Source organism: Petromyzon marinus, chromosome 8, assembly GCF_048934315.1.
Source record: "Petromyzon marinus isolate PM22_M1 ecotype Great Lakes invasive population chromosome 8, UKy_Petmar_22M1.pri1.0, whole genome shotgun sequence".
Taxonomy (NCBI): domain Eukaryota; kingdom Metazoa; phylum Chordata; class Hyperoartia; order Petromyzontiformes; family Petromyzontidae; genus Petromyzon; species Petromyzon marinus.
The window spans coordinates 4,866,674-4,891,414 of NC_133674.1; the positions used below are offsets into that span (position 1 = coordinate 4,866,674).

Here is a 24,741-nt window from a genome sequence, read left to right on the forward strand (position 1 = left end):
ACATCTCTGAGACCTCATTCGGTTTCACGGAGAGCTCTTCTGCGGTCAAGCTCTGCTTTTAACTTTTGCGTTTGAATCAAAGCAGCCCCGTGGCTGTGGGTCCCTGTGTGAGGCTATGGTTCTCTATCTGAGTCTCTAAGAGTTTCCATGTGAGTCTATGGGTTTCATGTAAGTCTATGGATCTCTACGTAAATCTATGGGTCTTTGTGTCAGTGTATGGGTCTCTGTGTGAGTCTATGGATCTTTATGTAAGTCTATGGGTCTCCTGGCGAGTATATGAGCCTCTCTGTACGTCTATGGATCTCCATGTACATCTATGGATCTCTGTGTGAGCATAAGGGTCTTCGTGTGAGTCCATGGGTCTCTGTTTAAGTCAATGGGTCCCTGTGTTAGGCTATGGTACTTTATGTTGAGTGTATGGGTCTCTTTGTGAGTCAATGAATCTCTATGTGAGTCAATTCTTCTCGATGTGAGTCTGTGTATCTCTGTGTGAGTCTATCATGGAATCACTTTGTTGACTTTTCTGACTGTCAGCATAAAAGGCCCTCTCCCCGTTGCAGAAAGAGAGGCGTGCGTACGCGAGTGTGTGTGTGCGCGTGTTGTACGTTTGTGTTTGTGCATGTGTGTGTGCATGTGTGCAAAACAACCCCCTACCTCCTCGCGGTGCCGGACGGGCAACTCTGTCGTGGACAGTGCTGTGGGGGGAGGGCCAGTTCCGATTGGCTCCTCCCCTCATGGCGTCTGTGTCCATCACAGTGGCTAAACGGGGGCTCTGGACGGGTGCGAGGGGCTGGTAACCCCTCCACCTTCAATTAATTACCACTAAACCACGAGTTAAACTGAAATATGTAACTAATAAGCTTGTGCCGGAGGCCCCGGGGGGACAGACGTCTATGACGTCTCCTGGCCAAACCCCAATTGGCAGAGCCAGGAGATTGAATCTCTACCCTCGGGGCTCCTCCAGAAACAACGAAAAGCCACTACGGATGGCCACGTGGAATGTTCGAACACTCACTGCGGAGGAGAGGCTGCCACTCCTCTGTCGGGAGCTGGACCGGTACCGTCTGGATCTCTGTGGCATTCAGGAGGTCCGGTGGGCTGGTTCTGGCTCCTGCCACCATGAGGGGTGGACAGTCCTCTACTCGGGGCAGCAGACTGCCAAACAACAGGGTGTGGCTCTTCTTTTGAACAAAAGAATGAAGGGGGCGTAGGAGCGTGGCGGTGAGGTGTGGAAAGCTGTAAGCCCCAGGCTACTTTGGGCTCGCCTTCCCATCAACCAGAGGCGAGGAGTGGTGGTCGTGGTTACTTATGCCCCCACCAAAGACGAACATCAGTGGAGGGATGCAGGCAAAGCCGATGAGTCAGATGCCTTCTATGACCTCCTGTCACAGGTGCTGGCTAAAGTGGCACCTCGGGATAGAGTCATCATGTTGGGTGACTTCAATGCCCGAGTTGGTCATGATGCTGGCACCTGGTCTGGAGTGATTGGAGGGCATGGGCCAGATCAGCTCAATAACAACGGTAGGAGGCTGCTAGATTTTTGTGCAGCCCATGGGCTTGTAATTACCAACACGCTGTTCCGGCATCGGCGCATCCAAACAACATCATGGATTGATGCCGGGTCCAAGCAAGAACATCTGCTGGACTACATAATGACGGACTAGCGGATGCGAGCCCATGTCCTTGACACCAGGACCTACCGTGGAGCTGATCTGCCATCTGACCATCGACTAGCCATCTATAAGATGCGCCTGCCATTCTTCCATTCCGGTGGTGGGTGTACACTCAGGACCCCATTCCAACCTAAAGTGGCCTGGTCTCAGTTATTTGATGAAAGTTGCAAGCGAGAATTTAATCATTGCTTGCGGCTGGGATTGGCATCATCCCCCACTCCTCCTGATGTCGAGGGTAAATGGGCGAGGTTTAGGACTGTGACTCATGCAGCTGCAATGGCTGCTTTGGGTATGCGGTCCAGACCTCCCCAGAGACCCTGGCTGACAGAGGAGGTGTACAGGATGGTTGAGAAAAAGCGACAGGCCTACTGTCATCGGCTACAGTATCCCACGTCAGTGAATCAGGAGGCTTACCGCAGCCTTCGCTCGGAGGTTCGGAGAGCCGTGAGGTTGCTGAGGAGATGGAATCTGCCTCAGTGGCCCGCGATGACAAATCTCTATTTAACTCCATCAAAAAAGTAACCTGCAGCGCCACACCTATTACCATCATTAGGGGAAAAAACGGTGCTCCAATCTCCAACCCCCAGGAACAGGTTTGCAGATTTGCTGAGCATTTCTTTGAGGTCCTGGGGGAGGGAAAATCCCTCAGCCAGGAAAACATCGTGGCACAAAGTGAGGATGACCCTGCTGAGGCTGCGGTGCCTCAAATATTGGAAGAAGTCACCCCCTGTGAGTGGCTGGCTGAAGTACCATCTGTTTAGGAAGTACTGAAGGCGATCCGGAGACCAGGAAAGGCAGCGGGCAGAGATGATCTCCCAAGCGAAATGCTGAGGGAGGGTGGCGTTTGTGCACAGACTGCACTATATGACATCATAACAACAGTCTGGACCACTGGACGGGTTCCGCAGGATTGGAAAGATGCCCTGGTGGTCCCCCTCTTTAAGAAGGGGGACGCACAGACTGTAACAACTACAGGGGCATTTCACTCCTCAGTGTGCCGGGAAAGGTCCTGGCAAGGATTATTCAACATCGCCTTTGCAGGCACGCTGAGGAGAGGCTTGCGGAGCCCCAATGTGGTTTCAGGAAAGGGCGGTCCTGCACAGATGCCATATTTTCTGTCCGTCTGCTACAGCAGAGGTGTAGGGAATTCCAACAAGACCTACATCTCTGCTTTATTGACCTGGTCAAGGCCTATGATACCATCAGTAGGCCTAGGCTCTGGGTTGTTCTTCGTGCTTTTGGAGTCCCTGACCCTCTGCTCACGATCATTAAGGACCTTCATGATGGTGAGCGGGCCCGGGTAAAACTACGTGGCCGGGAGTCAGAGCCATTCCCTGTACACCTTGGGATGCGACAGGGATGTCCTCTGGCTCCCACATTATTTAACATATATTTTAACCACGTAGTTCATGAAGCCGTCAATAGCTGTACCGGGGGAATCTCTATTTGGTACAGATATAATGGGAGGCTGGTCGATGCCCGGGTGCGGTCAAGGGATGGCTCCCTATTGCTCAACCACGTTATGTATGCCGATGATTTGGTAATAGCTGCTCATTCAGAGGAGGAGTTGGAGACGCTGCTGCTGAGACTGGAGCGTGCCACTAAGAGATGGGGCCTTACCATCAACCCCACCAAAACTAAGCACCTGCCTGGGTATTTTGTACCATCGGACACTCCACCCCCACAACTCCCAATCGGTGATGGGGCAGTTGTGGAGAGAGTGGAGAGTTTGCCGTACCTGGGCAGTGTGCTTATGACCGGCTCCAGTTTAACAGCAGAGGTCTCACTCCGAATCAGTCAAGCGGCAACATCTTTTCATCGGTTGCGTAACGCTGTATGGAAGCTACCTGGTCTGTCGCTCCGCACTAAGCTTCAGGTCTTCTCGGCCACAGTCATTCCCTCCCTTCTCTATGCTTGCGAAACGTGGACCCCCCTAATGGAACATCTTCGCCGGTTAGAAACATTTAGGCTGGCCTGCCTACGATCCATCCTGGGTTTAACCAGGCTGGATTGTGTGAGGAGCTCACAAATCCTTGAAAGATCTGGGCAAGGTCCCATCGGTGAGCTCCTCCGGCAGGCAAGGCTGCGTTGGCTGGATCATGTAGCTCGCATGCCCAGCCACCGCATGCCGAACCAGCTTCTGTTCGGCCGGATCGAGGGGGCTAAATGGGCGCGGCACGGGCTAGAGAAGAGATGGAGTGACGTGGTACAGGAGGACGTGGAGCTGAGTGGACTTGCCGATGACTGGTACCAGCGGTGTCAAGATCGGCCTCTGTGGAGGAGGCTCGTGAAGGACGCTACTGGGCAGTTGGGAGGCAGTCGCCCTCCAACAACAACGAAGGGTGGAGGAGCGACGCTCACAACAACGAGCGGAGCGCCGGGTGGCTAAAGCACAGCAGGTTGGCACAGTAGGGGGCACAGTTGGTGCATCAGCCAGTCATCTCAGTCAGTCGACCCGTGGCACCTGGGTCTGCCCCGTGACCTCCTGCCAGCGGGCGTTCGACACTTCACGTGGCCTCAAGGTGCACATGGCCTGGCACAAGCGTCGTGGTGACGTCACCGCCACTTAGTGGCGTGTGTATGTGCGTGTGTGCAAAGGTGTGTGTGTGCGTGTTCGTGAATGTGTGCGTGCATGTATGCGTGTGAATAGGTGTGTGCATGCATGCGTGTGCGCGCGTGTGTGCGTGTGCATGCGTGTGTGTAGGTGTGTGCGTGCGTGTGTTGTGAGTTCGTGCGTGTCTTGTATGTGTGTGTTCGTGTGTGTGTGCATGCGTGCGTGCATAGGTGTGCATGTGCGCACGTGCATAGGTCTTTGCATGCATGCGTGTGCATGTATGCGTGTGTGCACATGCGTAGCTGTTGTGCGTGTGCGCGCGCGTGTGTGTGTGCACAGGCGGACCGTGTCGTTGATGGCGAAGGCGCCGCCCGTGTTGCCGTCGGTGATGCTGTAGGAGAGCAGCGCATTGCGGCCCTCGTCTGCGTCGCTCGCCCGCACGCGGCTCACGATGGCCAGCACGGCCGCCGCCTCGCTCAGCGACGCGTTGGCCGGCAGGTTGAGGAACACGGGGTCGTTGTCATTGACGTCCAGCACGCGCACGCCCACCGTCAGCTGGTGGGGATGCGGCGGCGTGTGTGCGTGCGCGCGTAGTGTTCGTCGTGAGGAGCGGTGATACGGCGGTTAGCGCACTGCGCAACGAACCTGGCGACCCGAGTTAATCGCGGTCAGGACCAATAACAGTCGCGAATATTTTAACCGGGCCTTTCGTAAGTGAACCCAGCATTAAATGGGTAACTATTGCAGTGTGCAAACATCAATATTGGGGAGAGTGGTTGGGTGTGGTGGTGATCACACCACCTCCTCGTGCTCCGTTCCAGCCTCTATAGGTGCTCGCCAACAGCACTGGCCCCAGGAGTCTGTTAAAGGCTTTGTGTGTTCATAACCCTCTGTAGTGAAGGGTTATGAACACGTAATTTACGTGTAAGAATAAAGATATATTTAATGGGTTTTTTTTATTATAGCAGTGACACTGTCCACCCAGGGAGTTAATGGTTGAAAGTGAGCGGCTCACAATCAGAAAGTTCAAATCCTGGTTGGGCGTTAAGTCACGTCACCATTCTTGTGGGGTCAATGAAATCTGTACCACTTTGTCAACAGTAGATCGACTCACCCCCACCATAGGCATACGGAATTCCACCACTGGCTCAGAGGTGTAAACAGGAGATGGGCACCAATGCCTCAATGCTCATTTGAGCCAGAACTCACTTTGACTTTAAGAAGTAGCATTAGTAATAATAATATGGGTGCTCAACTGACGGTGGAGTTGAGTGGAGGGGTGCCCATGTCTTTGGCCATGATGGTGAGGTTGTAGAAAGCCTGGGTCTCACGGTCGAGCTCCACGTAACGTCTGACCCTGAGGTCTCCATCGGCTGGGGAGATCACGAACTCATCTGTGTGGTGGAGTGAAGTGGCGGGAGGAGAGAAAGCAGTGGGCAAGGTTTAGGGCCGTGTGCGTGTGTGTGCTTATGGGGAGTGTGGTGGTGCAGCGGTTAGCGTGCTGCACTCTACAATCCCGGCAACCGGAGTTCGATCCCGCTCACGGCCGACACCAGTGACAATTATCTTAATCGGGCCTCCTCTAGGTTGACTCTGCCTTAAATGTGTGCCTTGTGCAATGTCTAAAACATCAGCACTGGGGAGACGAAGGCGGCGGGGCGTGGTGATAGACACACCGCTCCACCCACTTCCTTACCCCAGTGTTCTGCCTTCAAAGGTGTTTGATAACAGCTCTTGCATCAACAGCATGTGCAGGGCACATGGGGGAACTTTGTCTTTGTACTTGTGTGTTTGCTTGTGCATGTGTGTGTACTTGCTAAAACACAGCAAGTTGGCACAGTGGGCGGCATAGGTGGTGCATCTGTCAGTCATCTAAGTAAATCCATAACACCTTCTTGGTCCGTCCTGTAACCTCCTGGCAGCCTGGCACAAGCGGCGCAGTGACATCAACGCCACTGAGTGGTGAATAGCGGCCGCTGTTGTTGTTGTTGTTGAGTATTTGTGCATGTGTGCACGTTGGAAGTGATCCACTTACTGCGGGGGTCCCCGTCTATGATGCTGTACTCGAGCTCGCCATTGAGGCCTGAGTCCTGGTCGCTGGCCATGAAGGTGGCGATGCGAGGGCCGGGTTGCCCTTCAGATACGTCGATGGGGCCCTCGTAGGAGCGTAGGAACCACGGCGTGACGTCATTCACGTCCGCCACGTGCACGCTCACCTGCGCCGCGGGCACGCGCGTGAGACCCTCTGAGCTCAATAGTTATTTTTCAGAAGTGACCTGGCTATCACAAATTATAGCTCAACAAAGTGGCTTATCATTTATAGGACATTTATCGCAACAAAATACTCTGAACGCACGTTGATTCTAAATGTGGAGGGAGAAACCGGAGGACCCGGGGAAAAAGCCACGCAACCATGGGGATAGTAACATGCAAACTCCCAATATACAGGCGCCAGGGTCGGGATCGAATACACGACCTCCTGTATAGCAGGCAAGGTAGTTAACATCTCACCACCGTGGGGTTCCACGGTGGTGAGACCAGGTGAAGCTCCAGCACCCTGTGGATATTGTCTGCCACTCATTAAAGAAATCTTCATCATGATCAATCCACTGCTGGATGAGGCCTTCACAAGTTGCTACCATCTTTCATAGCCTATCGAAGACCCCAGTCAACCTTCGCTCCCTGGGAGAGTTTACTCATTCTCTTCTGCTGCCCTCAGATTTTGGAACTCCCTTCCCCCAGCCGTCAGTGTTAAGAAACTCCCTGCCCCTGTTCAATTCCAGGCTCAGTACCTTACTCTCCACGATGACTGACTGTCTCTCTATAAACTAAAGATGCCCACTCTTGTGAGCAGAATCTTGAAATGCGGTTGCCCTTGGATGCTACGTATATCCAAATTGCATCGTATTGTTGCTCGTATGTATGTTGAACTTCTTTCACAACGTACGTAGCCAACTGTGCTATGTATGCGAATGCTAATGCTTGTCACGAGCCTCACCTAAACCTCCACCTTCTTCTTTTCAACCGTGTCTCCTTACCTTAATTTTTGAATCCACACAGAGCGTGAGAATGCAGTGAAGCGCTGGGAGGGAGCTGTGCATGTGTGTTCGTGCGGGCTCTGCACGGCACGCACGGTGGCGGTGGAGGTGAGACGCCGCGCAGGGTCGCGGGGCTGGTCGGTCGCCGTCACCACCAGCAGGTAGAGGCCGGCGCTCACCTCAAAGTCCAGCGCCTTCACGGCGGTAAGCACGCCCTACTCACAAATGCACAGACAAACGCACACAACAACAACAACCGCCATTCACTGCTTAGTAGCGGTGATGTCACCACGGCGCTTATGGCAGGCTACGTGCACTTTAAAACCACGTGAAGTGTCAAAGGCTCGCTGACAGGACTTCACAGGACAAACCCAGATGCCATGGGTTGACTAACTGATATGACTGGCAGATGCACCGCCTGTGTCCCCTACTGTGAGAACAAATGCACACACAGACGCACAAACAGATGCACACGCACCGGCTCCTCACCTGTGATCGCAGTCACGTTATGCTACTCTTCACTTTGGTTGCTCAAATAATCGATTTTCTTGGTTGTGCAGTTTTGCTCTTTTGCATCGGCCACATTCGTGCAGGACTGGAGCAGAGGCATAGTGTATCGAACAACTGCACAATGAATCCCGTAATGCAAGTTCACACATAGACTGGACTCGGCAGATGACCAGCTACAGCCATATCTAGCGTTATATTTTATGTAGTGTGTCAGGTGTGTAAACATTTTCTGGGTCGTTGATCCGGATAGACCCAGGCTGAAATTAAACTCTTTGATGGAGTAGCTCCATTACCATCGAGATCATGAGCACTTGGCAACAAAGAGAAAGGCTGCAGGTCATGAATCCCACGTCCTTCCTAACGGTGCTTCATTTAAGCCGGAACAGTTCAGAACCTTGTTTAGGGATCGATTTTTGGCACACCACCTCCACTTCGCCTGGATTTTGTATCCTCATGATACCGCGGTGGTGGTGCGAGTGGTGGTGAGCAAATAACAGAAGCTATTGGTTCTTATGTGTTGAACGTCTTTCGCGCTGTATGGAGCCAACCGTGCTAATCAGAGGTACCACAGGTTACCAGAAGTCCTCGACGGCAGTGCGGTTACGCGTAACGTCCTCGTCCCCGATATAAAACGCACAAGTCCGCGACGTCAAGCGAAGCAACGTCCGCAACGTCCGCGCTTGGCTCGGCGGCGTTCCCGCGAAGCGACGGGGCGAGATCCCCGCGGCCGTCGCCCTCGGCCCCACCTCACCGTGCCGTTGTCGATGCCGAACGTGGCGGCGGTGTTGCCGCTCACGATGGCGTAGACGACGCGGGCGTTGTCGCCCTCGTCGGGGTCGGAGGCGGTGACGTTGGCGACGGCGACGCCTGCCGTGCTGGGCCCCTCCGTCAGGAGCACCTCGTAGGTCGCGGCCCTGAACGCAGGCGCGTTGTCGTTCTCGTCCGTGATGCGGATCAGCACGGAGGTGGTGGCCTGCGCGGGGGTCGCGGTGAGGCAGATGCACGCGTGGACGCAGACGCTGCTCTTTTTACCAGAACCTTTGTGTAATTGTTGCAATTTTTACCACAGCCTTTGTGTAATTGTTGTAATTTTTATCGATGCTTGTTTTTTTCAGGGTGGCCTCACTGAGTCTTCAGGAGGATTCTGCCAAGTGTTCGCTGTAGGGGGTGAAGTTGCTGCTGTGTGATCCAAATTGAGTAGTTTGCAAGGACTTTTTTGTCAGCATTGGCATGTTTGGTCAATACCGGTTGCATTGTTTTTTTTAAGCTGTGGAAGGAAACCGGAGAACCCGGAGGTAACTCGTGTAAAGCATGAGAAAAACATATAAAACTCCACACAGAAAGGTGCCCGAGGTGGAAATCAAACTCACGTCCTTCTTGCTGTGAGGCGCAATAAGGAATGCGCAACCCCGCAGCCCTTATTGATATTCGTACTGTATTGGCAGTGGGATTCGTTGTTGTTGTGGCTTCTGTTTGGGATGGCAGCAAATTTCACTCTCGCTTCTTTTCATTTGCAATCAAATGGGCGGATGATAACACTATGTATTTTTATGCCTAAATGAGGATCGCAACTTAGGGTTTCTGTACAGAAACGGTGGGCATATGTTGTAGAAAGAGGCAGTCGGTTAATATGCAGAGGAAAAAAGGTCTTGACCCTGGACTTAAAAATGGGCAGGTAATGGACAGCACGGATGGCTGGGGAAAGCGAGTTCCAGACTTTGGGGGGGGTAGCAGAAGTTTGATCGCAATGCCAATGTAGTCTACAGCAATGTAACAGTGTGAGGCTCACAACAGACATCTGGTGCCATTGCAGATCTGTAGATATTTCAAGCTGGAGAACTGCAACTGACCACACCTGAAGCAACGCTGACGGTTACAGCCGCTTCGATTTGCGAAATTGACATTTCGAAACCGCGGCTTAATGTTGTCAAAGTTGTGGCTCCCGCACAATTAGCAAGACCCTATGATGACTGCCCTTGCCACCTAAGCAAAACGAATGCCCTTGTCCAAATTGCGAAAGTGTGATGAACGATTTCTTGCTTTAAATGTTTTTGGAAAAACTAATCACAAGTCTCAACAGCCAAGTTGAGAGAAACCTCACTCATACGAAGGTGTTGGTGTGATTTACGGCCGAGAAAGAGACTTCAGTTTCGCTTAGATTCATTCGTGATTTATTTCAGCTTTGCGGTCTCCATATGAGCGTGACTGCAGCTATTATTCACGTGGAGTAGCAAAAGCGGCGAATGTTGAGTTTTAATGTTTGAATCAATAGGAAGGTTTACAGTCTGGCATCAACGGAGGCCCGATGTCAGGAGCGAGCTAGGCAATGTGTCTTCCAGCGGAGGTGGCAGACGTCAGTCGGCGTGAGTTAATATCCGCCCGAGAGCCAGCGTGAGGCTCTTGGTAAAAAGCTGCACGCGAGCGTCCGTGGATTAAAGCTTTGCAGTGCTGACGCATGTGCCACTTTGCCACTATAGGTAAACGTGTTTACCTATTGTGGCAAGGTCTAGAATTACGGCTCTGAGAATGAGTTGCTCACCAGTGTCACAAGAACAGCGTTGTAAACAACGAACAGTGAGGCTGTATATACAGGAAAAATATTAGTATAAAGTATCTGCTTACGTTTCATATCAATACCTCGCACGGTTTTGACTGCTCAAGATAATATTTCTGAAAGGTTATTTGCTTGCTGATGTAACTTACTATCTTATCACTCAATATTAGTCATAATCAGACTTTCAAATCATGAGCTGTCTAATAATCTACAATTACAGTAAAATACTACTCTCAGTAGTTTGTTTTCAAGATGATCCCACTGGGAATATTTGCCCAGTTTTCCATTTGAATACATGTTTTGCATGTGCCAGGACAGTGGAGCACTTGGAGAAATTCCACACCTACAAGAAGCAGAACTTACTTTCTGAAGTGCTTCCTCATTACCCGATAGGTGAGTGTCTCATGGATTGATGCCATCGTCACATGATCTACCAACCCTGCCTGCAAATCACCGGGTTGCACAGGGGTTGATGCACAACGCACTGAGCCGCTACCGCCGAGGTCCTGGCTTCGAATCTGGGATGTTCGGTGCGAGAGGGACGTGTGATGAGAGGGATGTGTGATGAGAGGGACGTGTGATGAGAGAGATGTGTGATGAGAGGGACGTGTGATGAGTGGGACGTGTGATGAGAGGGATGTGTGATGAGAGGGACGTGTGATGAGAGGGACGTGTGATGAGAGGGATGTGTGATGAGAGGGACGTGTGATGAGAGGGACGTGTGATGAGAGGGATGTGTGATGAGAGGGACGTGTGATGAGAGGGACGTGTGATGAGAGGGACGTGTGATGAGAGGGACGTGTGATGAGAGAGATGTGTGATGAGAGAGACGTGTGATGAGTGGGACGTGTGATGAGAGGGACGTGTGATGAGAGGGATGTGTGATGAGAGGGACGTGCAAGAGGGACGTGTGATGAGAGGGACGTGTGATGAGAGGGACGTGTGATGAGAGGGACGTGTGATGAGAGGGACGTGTGATGATAGGGACGTGTGATGAGATGGACGTGTGATGAGAGGGACGTGTAAGAGGGACGTGTGATGAGAGGGATGTGTGATGAGAGGGATGTGTGATGAGTGGGACATGTGATGAGATGGACGTGTGATGAGAGGGACGTGTGATGAGAGGGACGTGTGATGAGATGGACGTGTGATGAGAGGGACGTGTGATGAGAGGGACGTGTGATGAGTGGGACGTGTGATGAGTGGGACGTGTGATGAGATGGACGTGTGATGAGAGGGACGTGTGATGAGAGGGACGTGTGATGAGAGGGACGTGTGATGAGAGGGATGTGTGATGAGAGGGACATGTGATGAGAGGGACGTGTGATGAGAGGGACGTGTGATGAGAGGGACGTGTGATGAGAGGGATGTGTGATGAGTGGGACGTGTGATGAGTGGGACATGTGATGAGATGGACGTGTGATGAGAGGGACGTGTAAGAGGGACGTGTGATGAGAGGGACGTGTGATGAGAGGGACGTGTGATGAGAGGGACGTGTGATGAGTGGGACGTGTGATGAGTGGGACGTGTGATGAGAGGTACGTGTAAGAGGGACGTGTGATGAGAGGGACGTGTAAGAGGGATGTGTGATGAGAGAGATGTGTGATGAGATGGACGTGTGATGAGAGGGACGTGTGATGAGAGGGACGTGCAGGAGGGACGTGCGGCGCTTACAACCGGAGATGCCGCGCGTGATGCGTGTGACCGCTACCGAGAGGGCGGGGTTGCCGTCGTCCTCCACGGTGATGGTGAGGTTGTACGCGGCACGGCGCTCGCGGTCGGGTGGCTCGGGCCGCGTGCTGATCTCCCCTGACGCGCGGTCGATGCGGAACGTCTGCCCGGCGTCGCCCGCCGTGATGTAGTACGACAGCGCCGCATTGGGCCCCGCGTCGCGGTCCGACGCACGAACCCGCACCACTGTCGTGCCGCCGCCCACATTCTGGGGATGGCACCGCGGCATTGGGGGGATGGTGAGGCCGCCGAGACCGGACGGCGCCTGTGCCGTGCGTGCCGTGTGTGCTGTGCGTTCCGTGAGTGCCGTGAGTGCCGTGTGTCGTGCGTGCCATGTGTCATGTATGCCGTGCGTGCCGTGCGTACCTTGTGTCGTGCGTGCTGTGTGCCGTGCGTGCTGTGTGTCGTGTGTGCCGTGCATGCCACGTGTCGTGCGTGCCGTGTGTCGTGCATGCCGTGTGTCGTGCGTGTCGTGCATGCCACGTGCCGTGCGTGCTGTGTGTCGTGCGTGCCGTGTGTCGTGCGTGCCGTGCGTGTCATGCGTGCCGTGCGTGCCGTGCGTGCCGTGCGTGCCGTGCATATCATGCGTGCAGTGTGTCGTGCGTGCCGTGCGTGCTGTGCGTGCCATGCGTGTCATGCGTGCAGTGTGCCATGCGTGCCGTGCGTGCCGTGCGTGCCGTGCGCGCTGTGCGGGCACAGAACCCCAGAGTGCACTGAGCTGGCACCGCTGAGATCCTGCCCTCCAATTTGAGTTTGAGCCACCTGTGATTAAACCGGCTTCTCACGCCAATAGCACAATTGCATTAGAATTTAAATAAATGTTTTCAACATCTTACACAGGCCGTGGGGTTGTGGCCAGGAGCCACGTGTATAAAACACTGAAAGTAAAATGTTCTGTTTTCAAACTAAAAGGATTTTTTTTTAAACCCAACACAGCACCTATCTCATAGATAAATGCCTTGGGTGCATGTCCCCGACTATGTTAGAGGAGTTGGGAACTTTGTTAATTGGAAAAAAAAGTTTTTTTATATATATATCACGTTCAGAAGAGCTTGAATGTTGCGACTGTGGTGTCATTCCAATACTGTGTATTGTAGCATCGTTGTAGTGACCATTAGGGTTCCACTGAGTGTGATGTCTAAGTCTTTCCTTTCCTCAATATTAATTTTCAGATCTATGTCAGACAGCCTGGGACATGCAGCTTGGAAAGTCCATGAGAACTGTTTAGTTTCGGGTTGCCTCTTTCTATACGATATTCATGTAACTAACCACACATGTTCTCCCATCTACACAGGGCTGCATTGGTTGTGGAGATGGCTCTGACTATGGCAACTCTCTGAAGGCTATTTCTGATACTCAATGACAGTATATATATCTGAAAACATCTATACATTCCTGGGGATTACGTCCGTACGTGTTAAGGAATGCATTGCATACATATGCCGCATTGGTTTTCCTGCTATATTTGTATGTGTGCGCGTGTGCCCTCTGGAATCCCACGTGCCACTGTGGGAATTGTTGTATGTACTGTATGTTGTATGTATGTTGAACTACAGTCTGTTCTCCTATAATGCGGCAGTTGCGTTCCTGAAGAACACCGCGTTATGGTAATATCGCGTTGTAATAAATAATATATAATATCGGGGGTAAAGTTACAATCTGCGATAACACGTGAGATGCGTATACTGGCTGAACAAAGACTGGGGCACGTGGGTAGCATCTAGAAGCATCCAGCAGCATCCCGCCATGTGTGATGCTATGCAGAGGCAGCTTATTCCTACTTGCGTGGCGTAGTTTTGTTCACTCAATCGCGTTATATCCAATTCGCATTATAAAAAATGTGTTCCCTGATATATTTATCGCGTTATATCCAATTCACTTGATGCAAACACGCGTTACGGGAGAACAGACTGTACGTTCGCACCGTGCGTGGCCAACCGTGCCAATCGGAGGTGCAGCAATGGTGACAAATATGCTACGGCGATAAAAGAAATTCAGGTTTCCAGCCACCTGGTTTGAAGTCAAATGTAAACGCTGCGGTAGAAGCTGGGAATGTTGAAAACTGTTTTACTGAAAGCGCGTGGCACCATGTGGCCCACGAGCAGATCGCTGGGTGGGCTGTGGAGCCCCCTGTTCGAGTATAACACAGAAGTTAGATAAAGAACGGCCGATGCTAGAGCGCTGTCTGACTTGGTGAATATTTGTTTGGCTCATTGGCTCGCAATTGCCATCCTATGGGGCAAGGGTTTGTGGAAGAGAGCCAGGCAATCTGCCTCTTGGCTGCTTGTGTGCCCTAGGTGGGAGCTCTGCTGTTAAGTGGAAGAAAAAATCAATCTATTAACTTGTTTAAAAAACACACAATTCTGCTGACATAGATTTATAGTTTTCTAACTTTGTGAATTTATGACGCTACTGTGTGTATTGGCAATCGGACTCAATTCCAATATTTTAGAAATATAGTAAGTTTGGCTAAATTTATTAAATATATTTATTTTTACTTTTAATTTAAATCCAGGTGGTCCCGATTGAAATTGCACACAAACTAATAAATTACTCCCCAATGTGCGAAATTTATCTTCATAAAAAAACCCAGTATTGTAATCCTGGCCCGAGTCCAGGCTCAAAGCCCCCATTACATCGTTCATCGTTCATGGATTTTGGTGGAGCAATAAGTCTCTTGATCAGGATTTACAGCCCCCCCCCCCCAAATAAAAAACCCTTAAAATATGGTTCAGATGAGGACATGTACATTTCTGGGTGCCCACTCCATTAACAGGAATGCGCCGTTCCCTCAGAAAAATTCAATTGTGTCTCGTGCCACGCAACAATTGTCTCTCTTCTGCTGCCGACAGAACTAACACCCATTTGTGTGGTCCACTGAAGCCCTGATAGAGGTGACAGCGAACCGGATGAGTTACAAACAGTGGTGGATAGCAATTTGGGCCAGATTTATGAAGACAAATTTTGCCATCAGTAATTTCCTACATTGTAGCTGGAGACATTGACACAACACATGAACTGTGGGTCCATTGTATTTAATGCAGGTATTTGAAGCATTGTGTGTGGTTAATATAATTTGTCAGAGTTGACACATAACACTGTGTAACAATTTTTATTTTATTTTTGTTTCTGGCTAGTAAGTGTTATTTCCTAATTGCTTATGCCTCAAAAGTACAGAAAATGGCTATTATTCCCCACAAACTTTGCTTTTGTGACCAGGACAGTGATATTTTTAAATGTATCTATTTTCCAGAACATACCATATAGATGCAGTGCCGAGTAAACTTGGAGTAACTTCTAGAACATTCTAGAACTTTCCAGTAATATAAATAGTAGTATAAATACAGGGGCCTTAAGCCCACATGTTCAGTTTAGTTCCAGCTACCTAAGTGGATACATATATGCATTTTTCTGAGATTGCATCAAGAGGCATGGAGGACAGGACGAGAATCCGAGATTTCCCAAACCGCTACAGGTTGCAGCCGCTAGATTTGTCGACTGGGATCTGGATGTGTATTTGTCATGCACCCACGCACCACATTATTCAGCCTACAGCAGAGTTGAGCGCCGGATGGCTCCACTGAGCCGAGAGCTAGCCGGACTAGTGCTACCTCGTGATCATGATGGGTCACTTCTCAATGCATCAGGAAAAATAACCGACACGGAGTTGGAAAAGCAGAACTTTTAAAAAGCAGGAAAAACACTGGCAGAAGTATGGTCTGCAGTCGTATTAGATTAGCATGATGTCCATGTAGAATATATTGACCCAGTAAAGCGTGAATCACCCAGTGAACCAGAAGTAAAATGGGTCGTGCGTCACGTCAGGCAGAGTCAATATTTTCTACAGATCACTAAGTGTGATGATTCTGGCTGCTGTCGCCCATGGCGCACCTCATGTAAAAATACTTTCCTGAACGTTTCCTGCCCATTCCTGTCGTACTGACACATTCTGCAGCTGGTCTTAGCATTCCTGAGCCAGAATCTGTTAAGGATCAGATGCACGTGCACTACAGTTCACTTGCTCAGCAGCTAGCCTTTGGATAATCAAAAGTTCCTTTGAACGCGTCATTTGATATGCACTGTCCGTCACTAGCACAACCTGAAATTATCAATCGCACATGTCCCGTGTGCGGCGTGTATCACTCATCGCAGGCCAGTGTAAAACTACAGCAGCACATTCATACTACTGAGTCTTCTGACAGTGAGAACAATCAAAAGCTGGATGATGATGATGATGTCAGCAACGCTGTGGATATTGAGACGGCGGCCCAGCAGACTGCAGCTAATACTGCTGTGCTTTAGCCTCACATTGCGTGTGTTGACGAAATTCCTATAATACGTAACTTGTTCGACTGGGTTCAGTCTGCGTTTGAACCTAGCGGACACTATACAAACTTTTTAAAAGTACGCAATTTAATTATTTAATGCAGCCGGCGGTGGACTATCTGTTTGCTTAAACACGTTAATATTATTAATCCTTGATCGTTTCTGCGTGGATTAAATATCGACCATTCTATAGGATTCGGGGTGGGGGGGGGTGCGTCAAGCGTACGTAAGCAGGTGGGGGGGGGGGGTGTAAAAAGTACGCGTGCGTACAGGGAGGGGGGGAGGGGTCAAGTTTTGACAGATTTTTGCGTATGCACTAAATGGATGGCCCCATACTGGACTTTGAACGCCGCTACCAAGGACAGTAGAACGAGAACGTGATGGGAGACTACATTTGGGGGCTGATTCGTGAAAGTGATTTACAGCAAATCGTAAATCTTGAAAAACTAATCACTTCTAAATCTTTTGTAGTCATTTTTGTATTACTTTAGTATAAATACATGTAAATTTTGATTTATGTTGTTTTTTCTGACTTTATATGAACGAAAAAACACAAATTCGCCCGTTTTCTCATTGAAAATAGGTCAATTTCAAAATATCACTGTCCTGGTCACAAAAGCAAAGTTTGTGGGGAATAATAGCCATTTCTATACTTTTTAGGCATAAGCAATTACGAAATAAACTTACTACCCAGGAACAAAAATTGTGTTACAGAGTGCAACCATCGACACAAATTAGGTTCGCCTAATAAGACAAAGGTTACATATTGGACGGGTTGCTGCAGTTTGCTTCAGGCATAGCTGGGAGCTTCGTTGCAATTTTCACTGTAAAATGTGCTAACAATTTATTTGTTTTTAATATCAGTCTCTGGGCACAGGCCCAAAGACCCAAAACACCAAGCATCCAGCAACAAGCAGCACTATTTAATAGATGAATTGCGTAAGGTTATACAAACCTGAGAAAATAGACATCGGGAGAGAATTCCGAAGTGGAGCAGTGCGAGGAAAAGAGAAAGGGAAGTGTTTGACCTGCAGTGTGGTGAGTGAGTGGGTGGGTGAGTGGGTGAGTGAGTGGGTGAGTGGGTGGGTGAGTGGGTGGGTGAGTGGGTGGGTGGGTGAGTGGGTGGGTGAGTGGGTGAGTGGGTGGGTGAGTGGGTGGGTGAGTGGGTGGGTGAGTGGGTGGGTGAGTGAGTGGGTGGGTGAGTGGGTGGGTGAGTGGGTGAGTGACTGTGTTGTTGTGAAAGGTCCTGGAAACAATAATTCAACATCACCTTGCCAGACATGCTGCGGAGAAGCTTTCGGAGCGCCAATGCGGTTTCACACCAGGGTGGTTATGCATGGATACCACTTTCTCTGTCCGTATGGGACAGCAGAGGTGTACATAACTTGGGCTAGCATGAGGGTTGCTACATTCCGCAGTCCCAAAGCAGAGGGGGGGGGGGGGGGCTGCGGGGTTTTCTAGGATCCCCCGAGACCCCCCCCTGGAACTCTCTGGAAGGGAGGCGTGTCCAGGGGCGGACACACCTGGGGAGGTGGATAAAAGCCGGACCTCTGGACGAGTCTGGGGCCAGTCTGAAGACCGAAGCCTGAAGACCAGCTAGCCTAGGACCCTGGGAACCCCTAGACCTGCTGCCCTAGTAAGCACCGGGACCGAGTGGGCCAGTGGTGAGACCCTGGGAACCCCCGGGCCCGACGTCCTTGTAAGGGCCGGGACCAAGTGGGCTAGTGGTCGGGACCCGTACCTTGGCTGCGTCGGGTCAGTATAGCCTCCCCTAGGTCACCCTTAGCCGGAGGAGAGAGAGCCCGTGGTCCGAGTGATAGGGCACGCTAGCCCGGGGGTCGTACGTCCCCAGGTAGTAGGTAAAGGGGCCGCTGCCCCTTTGTGTTAAGACTGCTATTGTTACCGTTATTGTAAATAAACGTGTTGCCTCTACAAGTCGTCTCCAGTCTCCTTGAACCCACGACAATACCATAAATAGGCCAGGGCTCTAGGGTTAATCTTCATGCTTTTGGAGTCCCAGACTGTCTGCTCACAATCATTAAGGACCTTACTGATAGTGGGCAGGCCCAGGTGACGTTGTGTGGTCAGGTGTTGGAGCCATTTTCTGTTAACTTTGGGGTGTGACAGGTATATCCTTTGGCCCTTACACTATTCTTTGACCACCTAGTTCAAGAAGCTTTCCATGGATGTACCGGCGGAATTTTCATCTGGTATAGATACATTGGGAGGCTGAGCGATGCCCGGGTGCGGTCAAGGGACAGCTCCTAATTGGTCAACCATATTTTTACATGAGGATGATCTCATGTTTGCTGCGCACTCTGAGGAGTTGGAGATGCTACTGCTGAACCTGGAGCAAGCTACTAAGAGATGGCACCTTACCATCATCCCCACAAAAATAAAGCACCTGCCTGGGTATTTTATGTCATCAAACGCTCCCCTCCCTCAACTCCCCATGAGAGATGGGGCAGTTGTGGAGAGAGTGGAGAAGTTTCCGTACTTGGGCAGTCTGCATATGTTGAACTTCTTTCGCACTGTACATAGCCAATCATGCTAATCAGAGGTGTGGGGGAAGGACAACAAACTTATCACACAAAGCAGTTCTAATGAAATGAGTTTTTAATCTTGATTTAAAAGCGCATAGCTCCAGTGGCTTCCTAATATCGGAAGGAAGAGCGTGCCAGACGGCTGCAGAAGTGCCTATGAAAGCGCGCGATCCAGTATTTGTTCGATGGCTAGCCAATAGCCGCTGAGAGGATGATCGGAGTTTGCATGACGGTTTATGCTCCTTGATGAGATCAGCAAAGTTTGAGCGCCATTATTTTTTCATCAGCTGTGTATCGCTGTGTGGAAGCTACCTGGCCTGTCGCTCCATACAACGCTCTAGGTCTTCTTGGTCACAGTTATGCCCTCCTTTCTCTATGCTTACGAGATGTGGAGCACTCGAAAGGGACATCTGCGCCAGTTTGAAACATTCAGGCTAGCCTGCCTATGATCCATCCTGGGTTTAACCACATTGGATTGTGTGAGGAGCTCCTCCGGCAAGCAAGACTGCGTTGGCTTGGTCATGTAGTCCGCATGCCCAGCCACCACATGCCCAAGCAGCTTCTGTTTGGCTGGGTAGTTGGGGCTAAATGGGCAATGCATGGACCAGAGAAGAGATGGACTGATTTGGTACAGAAGGATGTGGAGCTGATTGGACTTGCCGATGACTGGTACCAGCAGTGTCAAGATTGGCCTCTGTGAACGAGGTTCATGAAGGACGTAGCTGGGAAGTTGGAGGCAGTCACCCTCCAGCAACAACGGAGGGCAGACGAGCGATGCTCAGAACAACGAGCAGAGCATCGTGCGGCTAAAACACAGAAAGTTGGCACATTGGGGAGCACAGTTGGTGCATCTGCCAGTTATCTCAGTCAGCCAACCTATGGCATCTGTGTCTGTTCCGTGACCTCCTGCAGCGAGCCTTCGACACTCCACGTGGCCTCAAAGTGGGCTTAGCATGGCCGTGGTGACGTCAACGCCACTTAGTGGTGAACGGCAGTTGTTGTTTGGCTTGTCGTGTGGTGGTTGAGTCGAGGAATCAATGAGTAAAGGTCACGGGAAGATTAGCTGCCGTAGCAGCGATGGTAGAGCGATACACAGTTAAATATTGAGCTCAACACATCTGAATATGTTCCCGTGTGCGTGCCCACCGTCACTCACCTCCACCACGCTGACGGCGTAGCCGCCGGGGCTCAGGAAGATGGGCACATTGTCGTTCACGTCCAGCACGATGACGGACAAGTTGAAGGTGGTGGAGCGGGGTGGGGAGCCTCCATCCAGTGCCACGATCTGCACCCCACGGTTTGAAGATGCATAGCGCGGTGTGACGACACGCATCCCGGTGTGATGACACGCATCCCGGTGTGACGACACGCATCCCGGTGTGATGACACGCATCCCGGTGTGATGACACGCATCCCGGTGTGATGACGCGCATCCCGGTGTGACGACGCGCATCCCGGTGTGACGACGCGCATCCCGGTGTGACGACACGCATCACGGTGTGACGACGCGCATCCCGGTGTGACGACACGCATCACGGTGTGACGACACGCATCCCGGTGTGACGACGCGCATCCCGGTGTGACGACACGCATCCCGGTGTGATGACACGCATCCCGGTGTGACGACACGCATCCCGGTGTGACGACGCGCATCCCGGTGTGACGATGCGCATCCCGGTGTGACGACGCGCATCCCGGTGTGACGACGCACATCCCGATGTGACAACGCGCATCCCGGTGTGACGACGCGCATCCCGGTGTGACGACACGCATCCCGGTGTGACGACGCGCATCCCGGTGTGACGACACGCATCCCGGTGTGATGACGTGCATCTCAGTGTGATGATGCACAGCGCGGTGTGACAATGCACAACGTGGTTTGACGACGCGCATCCAGGTGTAACGATGTACAGCGCAAATGTGACGATGCACATACCGGTGTGTCAGTGCACATCCCGGTGTGACGACGCGCATCCCGGTGTGACTATGAACATCCCGGTGTGACGACGTGCATTCCGGTGTGACGACGCGTATTTCGGTGTGACGATGCGCATCTGGATGTGACGATGCGCATGCTGATGTGACGACACGCAACCCGGTGTAACGACGTGTGTCCCGGTGTGATGACACGTATCCCGGTGTCACGAGCTCTGGTAACAAATCCTGGTAAGTGGAGCTCTGCTACGAGTGCTCATCTCGCAATGAGAAGCTCATGGGTTAAAGTCGTGATGAAGGATCGATTCAGTCTAACATCCCTCTCAGGTTGAGAGAATGACCGACCCTCTGTTGTCATTCCATGGATAGACTGGACCTGACTTTGGGAACGTGAAATTTCCATCATTGGCTCACAGACGCTAATGGATATGCTGTTTCGTTGCCCGTACACGCGGGAAGGACTCTTTGCACTGCGTAAGGCAGTTGCTGAAATTGTATTTTTTAAAAATCCCGGTGCTTAAATCACAAAACCAACATAGCAAGAGGAAAGTTACAGTCACATTGATAATCATGGTCACAACAATGGGATTGGAATTGAATTATTTCAAATTTTCTGTCATGCTGTGCAGATCAATTTTCACGCTGAGATAACGAGTAGTCACTGCTGTAACAGAAAAAAAATTGCCATTAGGGCAAAACTACAGTGATTGGAATGCCTGGGGAGGCAGGGGGGCCACTAACGCGATGAATGTGTCACCTTTTTGGCAGCAAAAATAGAAACGTCCCGTACACTCTGGGCCAAGGCATAAGCAAAAGTGATTTTACCACCTTCTGCAGGTCGTGAGCTGGCATAGAGGATTTCTTTCAATCACGTGAACTCCTTCCTTTCTCTTGTAAGCCATTAAGGGCACACCATGGTAGCGAGACGTTAACTACCTCGCCTGGTATAAAGAAGGGCGTGGGTTTGATCCCGAACCTGACGCCTGCTGTATATTTGGAGTTTGCATGTTCCCCCGTGGTCGCATGGTCCTCCGGTTTTTCCCCCCACATTTAGAATTAACATGCGTTTAAGAGTATTTGGCTGCTATACATTTCCACGTGAGAAGCCACTTGGTTGAGCTATCATCTGTGGCAGGGTTGCTTCTGAAAAATAATTATATAGCTCAGCGGGCCTTACTTGGTTAAAATAAAAAAAATCTAGTTTTAGTTTAGTTAACCATCCCACTGTTGGGCAAGGCCTCCTTCCCCAATGTCTACCATTCCCTCAATCTCTTGCCACCTCTTCTGTCCATTGTGCTCCTCCGCATCTTCCCAATCTCCCCCCTCCCCCCTCCAACATCTCATGTTCTGTCCACCCCTCTCATTCCCTTTAGAGCCCCCTATTCCATCCCTAATCTGGCCCGTTTGTCATCCGAAGTCCGAGACTGATGTCCTGCCAAGTTCCATTTGAGGTTTTTTTTTATGTGTAAATTGTGTCTGTTATCCGAGCTTTAATTCACAAATCATAATTCATGACGTTGTCCCTTCTCGCCACGTTCAAAGTCCTCCTCTCCGTTGCTCTTTGGCATACTATGAGTAACGCTCCATATCTGTTTAATAGCAACAGGCAACTCGTGACCTCAAGGTCATTACTGCTATAATACAAGAACCCATTACTTTTTATTTTCAAACACGTAGGTCATTCATTCATTTTCACTTTATTAAGGTGTATCTTTCTTCCCCTAAATAATATAAACTGACTCGTTCTAAACATGATAAAGGAAACATCAAATTATGATTTTACTTTTCAACAAAGTCTGCTTTGGCCACGTCTACTATTGTGACGCCGCTTTCGTTTTGCTGCACAATTCCAGGGTTCATTCGTCATCATCTGTATGTATGTATGCTGAACCTCTTTCGCACCATACGTAGCCAGCCGTGCTAATCGGAGGTGTGGGGGAAGGACAACAACCATCTATCATCATCATCATCCATGACGCCTATTTATTTGAACATTTTCACACGCCGGTTCACTTCCAATAATTTCCCTAGATATACAAACGTAATTGTGCTTTCCAGTTGCTTCCTTCTTACAATGATTAAAATATATTCTGCGAAATTGACGTGTGGAACTGTTTTTCTTATATTTATCTTTAGCCTTGCTTTGCAAACCTTGTTTAGTGATTCAATCATTGTGATTGATTGTGGGGCGATGCTACCCGCCCTGGCTGTCTTGTTTCTGTGCTACACTATTTAAATGTTTGCTACCGTATAAAAGTACACTGTACATGCGTGTCACTACGTGTTTGCACTGTGTGTGTCACTGGACACCCTGGACACCCTTGCTAATGAGATGTTCCATTTCCAGGGCTTATCCAGACACAATATCGTATTAAGTACATTCAAAGGACACCACCTGGGGACGCAGACACGGTGAACTGCCGCTTCAGCGCATTGAACTTTACTTTTTGCATTTCCTTTCATTTTGGGTAGTAGAGTAAGCATGTTTTTTTTTCCAAATCTGTCATTAGAACCCTTCAATTAATTGTTTTGTTGTTTTAATTTTAACAAATATTTCTGGGACGAATTATTTTATTCGGTAACCTTTACTGCGACCATGCTCGTCTGGCTGTCCAGGCAAGCACCACAACACGACCAACAATAACAACACAGCAACTACACCAAAGCCACTTCTTACCCAACCACAATCTCATTGTTTTGTGTTGGTAAATCGCCTTGAGAGTTTATGAAAGGCGCTATACAAGCTGCAAAAATAAATATTACAAATCAGATTCTTGGGTGAATGAACGATTATGATTTTGTTGTCCTTCCCCCGCACCACCAATGGGCACGGTTGGCTACGTATGGTGCGAAAGAAGTTCAACATACATAGAAGTGCAAACGAATTAACGGCCTATTGCTTGACAGGGTACTGAGGCCAGAAGCCCGAGCGAAAACGTCACTGGCGAGAGTGCTGCCCTCTAGTCACTGCGCCATACAAGCCCACGTGGGTGCCCGTGCGTGCGTGCTCGTTCAGCCAACCCATGGCACCTGCTGGGCTGTCTCGTGGCTGCCTGTCAGCGAGCCTTCGACACTTCACGTGGTCTCAAAGTGCACGTGGCCTGGCACAGGCGCCGTGGTGACGTCACCGTCACTTCGGGGCGACTGGCAGGTATTGGTGTGCTCGTGCGTGTGTTGTCTCACCCGGAGCCAGTATCCCTCGACGGTCTCTCTGTCGAGGGGCTGTGCCACGCGCACCTCCCCACTTCCCGTCAACGTTCTGGAGATGGAAAAGGCCCACCCCGTGTTCCCATCCGCAATCGTGTAGTTCACCTGTGGGTCCAGATGACTCAAGTGAGAACGACGACCCGCCCGCTAGGGCCGGTGGGAAAGGCGGTGGCTTCTCTCCTGCACTGTGAGTGGAATGCCCGCACAGTGTGAGTGATGGGTAGAGCTGAGATGGGATTGTTTATAATATTGCAACACTGCAATTGAGTTTGGGTCAAGACACATTCACTATTAGTGATGTTTCATTATCAGAAGCAGAAAATATATATAGACTGGAGGAATCCGATGAGCTATAAAGCTATTTTTCACAGATATCCAGTAGGGGCACGGGGTAAGAACGTTACAACAACAAACAGTACAACAACGTGATAGTAGTGCAAAGTACAAGAAAGGTCAACAAATCACCCAAACACATTCAACTAAACCATCCCCATCCTACCAGGCAAAGCCCACTGAGGTATTAACTTTTTTTTCAGAAGCGACCTCGCCACAAATGATAACAGCTCAACAAAGTGACCTCATCATTTGGACATTTATAGCAGAAAATAATCAAAATAATCTCATACTGACTTCTCATCTCTTACTTTTAAGGCCAGGAATACGAAGGCTA

General features: G+C 50.4%; 1 protein-coding gene across 2 annotated transcripts in view; it reads right to left on the reverse strand.

Annotated features, from left to right (window-relative positions):
• CDH23 (cadherin related 23) overlaps positions 1-24,741 on the reverse strand; it is a 234,593-nt gene that overhangs the window by 37,764 nt on the left and 172,088 nt on the right. For both annotated transcript variants that reach the window (XM_032949465.2, XM_032949466.2), the window contains exons 36-43: positions 24,048-24,176; positions 20,086-20,214; positions 12,041-12,268; positions 8,527-8,748; positions 7,361-7,480; positions 6,263-6,443; positions 5,488-5,621; positions 4,573-4,782 (exon numbers count right to left, since the gene is read on the reverse strand). In XM_032949465.2, coding sequence (XP_032805356.2) covers positions 4,573-4,782; positions 5,488-5,621; positions 6,263-6,443; positions 7,361-7,480; positions 8,527-8,748; positions 12,041-12,268; positions 20,086-20,214; positions 24,048-24,176 — 1,353 coding nt within the window. The remainder of the gene's footprint in view (positions 1-4,572; positions 4,783-5,487; positions 5,622-6,262; positions 6,444-7,360; positions 7,481-8,526; positions 8,749-12,040; positions 12,269-20,085; positions 20,215-24,047; positions 24,177-24,741) is intronic.